The following is a 6,000-nucleotide window of genomic DNA, read 5'->3' as shown; positions in this document are numbered from 1 at the left end:
GGACATCTGATTGCGAGGGGAAGTAAGCATGACGTGTCTTTCATCTGCTGCAGTAAGTTTCCTTGTCCGGCCACTGTGTCTACGATCCTCAACGTCGCATGTTTCTTTGTGCTTCTTCAAAAGAGCAGCACATCTGGAAGCCCCTGTCTGCCTTGACATGTCTGTCTGCCTTGACATGACTGTCTGCCTTGACATGTCTGTCTGCCTTGACATGTCTGTCAGTCTTGACATGTCTGTCTGCCTTGACATGTCTGTCTGCCTTGACATGTCTGTCAGTCTTGACATGTCTGTCTGCCTTGACATGTCTGTCTGCCTTGACATGTCTGTCAGTCTTGACATGTCTGCCTGGGAGAGACTGATGCAGTATAACTACCTTGTGTCTTGTTGCTGGGCTCAGTCTTGCCATGTCTGCCTGGGAGAGACTGATGCAGTATAACTACCTTGTGTCTTGACATGGTGTATGACGTTTGACAGTAAACTGTTGTTAGCTGAGTTTGGCTGTTCCTCACCCAGTTTTATTCTTCCTACACAGCTGTTTCTGTTTCAGTTAAGGATTGTGTTTCAATCTACATATTGAATTGATGATCATTAGCACCTGTTTGGTATAATTATTTAATCATACACCTGACTATATGCCTACAAAATCCCTGACTTTGTGCAAGTGTACAAAGTGCTGTTTTGAAGCCAAAGGGTGGTCACACCAAATATGTTTATGAAGCTAAGGGGTGGTCACACCAAATATGGTTATGAAGCCAAGGGGTGGTCATACCAAATATGGTTATGAAGCCAAGGGGTGGTTACACCAAATATGGTTATGAAGCCAAGGGGTGGTCACACCAAATATGGATTTGATCTAGATTTTTCTTCTGTTCACTCACTTTCTATTTAGTTAATTGATAAATATAATCTATTAACATATCTATTTTTGAAAGCATTCTTACTTTACAGCATTTTTTCACACCTGGCTAAAACTTTTGCACAGTACTGTATATATATTTATTTGTTGTGTGTCTATATCGCTCCATCTCTGTTGATGTATGTTGCTGTCTCTGTGCCTCTCTCTCTGTCTCTGTGCCTCTCTCTCTGTCTCTGTGCCTCTCTCTCTGTCCCTGTGCCTCTCTCTCTGTCTCTGTGCCTCTCTCTCTGTCTCTGTGCCTGTCTCTCTGTCTCTGTGCCTCTCTCTCTGTCTCTGTGCCTCTCTCTCTGTCTCTGTGCCTCTCTCTCTGTCTCTGTGCCTCTCTCTCTGTCTCTGTGCCTGTCTCTCTGTCTCTGTGCCTCTCTCTCTGTCTCTGTGCCTCTCTCTCTGTCTCTGTGCCTCTCTCTCTGTCTCTGTGCCTCTCTCACTGTCTCTGTGCCTCTCTCTCTGTCTCTGTGCCTGTCTCTGTCTCTGTGCCTCTCTCTCTGTCTCTGTGCCTCTCTCTCTGTCTCTGTGCCTGTCTCTCTGTCTCTGTGCCTCTCTCTCTGTCTCTGTGCCTCTGTCTCTGTGCCTGTCTCTGTCTCTGTGCCTCTCTCTCTGTCTCTGTGCCTCTCTCTCTGTCTCTGTGCCTGTCTCTCTGTCTCTGTGCCTCTCTCTTTGTCTCTGTGCCTCTCTCTCTGTCTCTGTGCCTCTCTCTCTGTCTCTGTGCCTGTCTCTCTGTCTCTGTGCCTCTCTCTCTGTCTCTGTGCCTCTCACTCTGTCTGTGATCTTTCTGTGTTTCTCATATTGCAGTGTGGTCATAATGCGTCACACACCGTGTCTTGGGACTCTGTCTTGTGATTTGCAGAGCCGTGCCTGGTTCACACCGTCTACTCCATGCTAGTGTGAACTATGCTCTCTGGTGTGCCGTATTGACATCTGCATCTACCAAGTTGACTGGTTCTGTCTCTATCACTCTGTCTCACTCTCTCTCTGTGTTTCTCTCTTTCTCTCTTCTCTTCCTGCCTCTCTATTTCTTTCCTCCTCCCGTGTGCCTCTGACAACACCAAACACCTCCCCCTTCTCCCCCTGCCTCTCTCTTCCTCTCTCTCTCTCTCTCTGTCTCTGTCTCTTTCTCATGCACCCCCCACCACCACCACCACCACCACCTTGCCCCTCCCTTCCTAAATAGCAGTGGCCCATAAGCTAGGCTCCGCCCCCTCGCAGTACTTCCAGAGAGAAGGAGCCAATCCCAGGGCTCAGAGTCACGGCCTCTCCTCCCCCTCCACAGGCTGAGTTGCCCCTCCCATTCTGGTAAATACATGCTCTCTCACACTTTCACTTCATTTTCCTCACTTTCAGTTCAGATTTCTTTCTGTATGTCCCGATGTCTATCTTCGTGTCCACTGCTTATCTGTGTCTATTCTGTCCTCCACTTCTAATAACTGTATGAACTGTGTTTCTGTCCATTTCAGACCTACTGCCTTATATTCCCTGTTTACTTATTCTCTGGTTCTTCTTGTTGCCTCGGTGATGTCCTCTCTTCCCCTTGTATCTTCCCCTGCACTTTACCAGTGATGCTCTTCTTCATCCTTGACTCCCTGTATTTCTCTCTCTCTCCTTCTGTTCTTGTTGCCTCGGTGATGTCCTCTCTTCCCCTTGTATCTTCCCCTGCACTTTACCAGTGATGCTCTTCTTCATCCTTGACTCCCTGTCTTTCTCTCTCTCTCCTTCTGTTCTTGTTGCCTCGGTGATGTCCTCTCTTCCCCTTGTATCTTCCCCTGCACTTTACCAGTGATGCTCTTCTTCATCCTTGACTCCCTGTATTTCTCTCTCTCTCCTTCTGTTCTTGTTGCCTCGGTGATGTCCTCTCTTCCCCTTGTATCTTCCCCTGCACTTTACCAGTGATGCTCTTCTTCATCCTTGACTCCCTGTCTTTCTCTCTCTCTCCTTCTGTTCTTGCTGCCCATGTTTTTCTGTTCATCATTCCACCATTTGCCTTCTTTGTACTTTTCTCTGAGAGAGAAACCTCCCAGTGTTCTATTTCAGTGAGGTTGGGGTGAAAGGTCAAACAGAAGGAATTCTGGGAAGGATGGGAGCGAGAGGAGACATTTTGATTGAAACGCTTTATGTTTGCAGCTCTGTTCAGGTTCCTGCAGAGGGAGATATAGCCTTTGTGTTTTGTCTGTAAGTGTGTGTGACCACAGGGTGCAGTGTGTGTGTGTGTGTGACAGAGTCTTTTAGATGACTTTGTGTTGTTGTGTTTTGTACAGTTCTGGTTTTGTGCATGTTGAGCTACTGTTAAGGAGAACTCGGATAAATCAAACTTGACATCAAATGTTTTGGATGAACTTTTATTTCAGAGATGGAAGTTTCGATCCTCTTTGTCTGTGTGGGGTGGTACCTGTCTGTGTGGGGTGGTACCTGTCTGTGTGGGGTGGTACCGGTCTGTGAGGGGTGGTACCGGTCTGTGAGGGGTGGTACCTGTCTGTGAGGGGTGGTACCTGTCTGTGTGGGGTGGTACCTGTCTGTGTGGGGTGGTACCTGTCTGTGAGGGGTGGTACCTGTCTGTGTGGGGTGGTACCTGTCTGTGTGGGGTGGTACCTGTCTGTGTGGGGTGGTACCTGTCTGTGTGGGGTGGTACCTGTCTGTGTGGGGTGGTACCGGTCTGTGAGGGGTGGTACCGGTCTGTGAGGGTTGGTACCTGTCTGTGAGGGGTGGTACCTGTCTGTGAGGGGTGGTACCTGTCTGTGTGGGTTGGTACCGGTCTGTTTAACACAGTGCTAATATATTATGTTTCTTTCTTTTGTTCTTCCCCTTTCTAACCCTTTTCCCCTCCTCCCTCTCTGTCTGTCTCTGTCTCTCAGCCCAGGGGAAGAGTAGGAGGCAAAGTGTGTTGTTTTAGTGTCGGTGGGGTTGGGGGGGGGGGTTGTGAGGAGGACAGTGACGTACGGAACTGTCACACACACACCAACCCCGCCACACACACCGAAGGAGTCCAACACACACCCTGCCACACACACTCACTCACCCCGAAGAATCCAACACACACCCTGCCACACACACACACAGAAGGAGAGAAAACACACAGTACTACCCAAAACAAAAACAACAAGTCAACAACACAAGACTGAGGAACACTAAATGGAGAAAAACAAATGACTTAACATAATGAAGCCAGAGGATGAGAAGACTTGAGGATTTGAACATGAAGGTGAATATGTAAGAAGAGGAAGATGAGAGGAGCGATCCTCCGTGCTCCTTCTTCTACTGCTCAGAGTACAGCAGTGATTAGGGCCGCTTTGGACTAAGCTGAGTGGATATGGTTTGAACAGGATTTGCTGTATCAGTGAGCTCTAACTGGAGTGGGGGGGGGGGGGGGTATGAGGGGGTTGGGGAATGTGAGCCTCTCCACCCCCAGGCTAGAGGACAGGCATGTTTAAAGTGAGGGAGGGAAGGAGGGATGAGGGGGGTGGGGAACGCGAGCCTCTGCACCCCCAGGCTAGAGGACAGGCATGTTTAAAGTGAGGGAGGGATCCTCTCTCCCTCTTTCTTTCTATAGTCTAGACTGAGCTGTAGAACTCTGCTTTTTCATATCATACCCTAACAATAAGCCCTAACTTCAACACCTAACCCTAACCAACACCTCGCCTTAACCTTAACCAACACCTCAACCCCTATTCTTAACCAACACCTCAACCCCTAACCTTAACCAACACCTCAACCCCTACCATTAACCAATACCTCAACCCCTAACCCCAACCAACACCTCAACCCCTAACCTTAACCAACACCTCAAGCCCTAACCCCAGCCAACAGCTGAAACATCGACACCTAGCTAACTACCATACCGCCGGTCGTGTCCATTTCTCTACCCCACACACACACACACACATGTATGCACGTGCACACACACACACGAGGCATAGAATTGTGTCTATAGGATGCTAATCCTTTGTTTCCAAATCATATTTGGAATGGAATGGATTACATACTGAGCCTGGAGAATCTCACTATTTAATCCATCCCCCCCCACACACACACACATTTGTACATTACAGTGCCCAGACCTGGCATCCCGAAGGTCGACTCTAGCACCTGATCCCTCATTCTATTACCTCATCAATCAGTCACTCAGGCAGAATACGGTACCAATACAGTACCAATACTTTACCAATACGGTACCAAGCATACACTAACAACACTAAAGTTATCTTCTTCAAAGAGTACAGTATCTACAGAAGTCAACAGGAATGGGCACTTCACTAGGCCACTATGCTGAAGTGCACACCAGGAAACACTAAGTTACACAACACACAACAATAGGACAATGCATTATGAAGAGATTATTATCAGTATGATGTGATGGGATACTTTTATGACACGCTATAGTGATACACAACAGAGCAATATATAGGAGGGTTGTTGATGCCCAGGTACACTTCACGCCAGAAGTTTACCTCACAGGACAAAGGGGGTTTAAACAGTGTAAAGAAACCCTGAACCCCTGTCAACCTTGATTCTCAACTACCCTGGTTCTTATGCTCCATTTATAACTAATTAACATTGAGCTGTTTTTGTTGCACCTGATCTGACCTCTTAGATACTAAATCTAAAGTACACCAACGCTCCCCCCACTCAAACACCCTTATACACACACACACACACACACACACACACACACACTCTTATGCACACGCACACAATATAGTTTTGTTCTGTTTCTAATCTGTATATATGACCATACGTTTCACTCTTTAGTAATAAGGTATAAGCAATGATTTCCCAGAATGCAATTCTCTGTGTCACTGGGCCGTTCCCGTGGGAAACGCTGGTGACTAACTGAGAACGTGTTGCACATTCCTTAAGCTCAGGATTTATGGGTATTGTAGTTTTGTGGATTTGGTGTCAGGTAGTCTTGTTCCCCAGAAGCCAGGAACATGAGGTTAGCTAGGTTATAAGGGAAAGGAAGTGCAGCCTAAATGTTCCCCTTGTAGAGTTTAACATAGGACAAGCCTGTCTAGGAGGGCCTCTTGGAAAATGGCCCACTACATGCTCTGTGCTCAGACAAGATGTATGGATGACTTTATCATCTACACGATCAA

The 6,000-nt window shown here is 47.5% G+C and overlaps 1 protein-coding gene across 5 annotated transcripts in view; it reads left to right on the top strand.

Annotated features, from left to right (window-relative positions):
• The window catches only part of LOC115101852 (cyclin-dependent kinase 17-like), a 96,916-nt gene extending 92,653 nt beyond the window's left edge, over nucleotides 1-4,263 (top strand). For 2 of the 5 annotated variants that reach the window (XM_065005268.1, XM_065005265.1), the window contains 2 exons: nucleotides 2,088-2,209; nucleotides 3,763-4,263. In XM_065005268.1, coding sequence (XP_064861340.1) covers nucleotides 2,088-2,191 — 104 coding nt within the window. In that variant the 3' untranslated portion in view covers nucleotides 2,192-2,209; nucleotides 3,763-4,263. The remainder of the gene's footprint in view (nucleotides 1-2,087; nucleotides 2,210-3,762) is intronic. The other 3 variants (XM_065005269.1, XM_065005267.1, XM_065005266.1) reach the window with 2 other exon arrangements.
• The last annotated feature ends 1,737 nt before the right edge of the window (nucleotides 4,264-6,000 follow it).

Source organism: Oncorhynchus nerka, linkage group LG20 (genome assembly GCF_034236695.1).
Source record: "Oncorhynchus nerka isolate Pitt River linkage group LG20, Oner_Uvic_2.0, whole genome shotgun sequence".
NCBI classification, from domain to species: domain Eukaryota; kingdom Metazoa; phylum Chordata; class Actinopteri; order Salmoniformes; family Salmonidae; genus Oncorhynchus; species Oncorhynchus nerka.
This window is presented reverse-complemented; position numbering and strand designations above follow the sequence as displayed.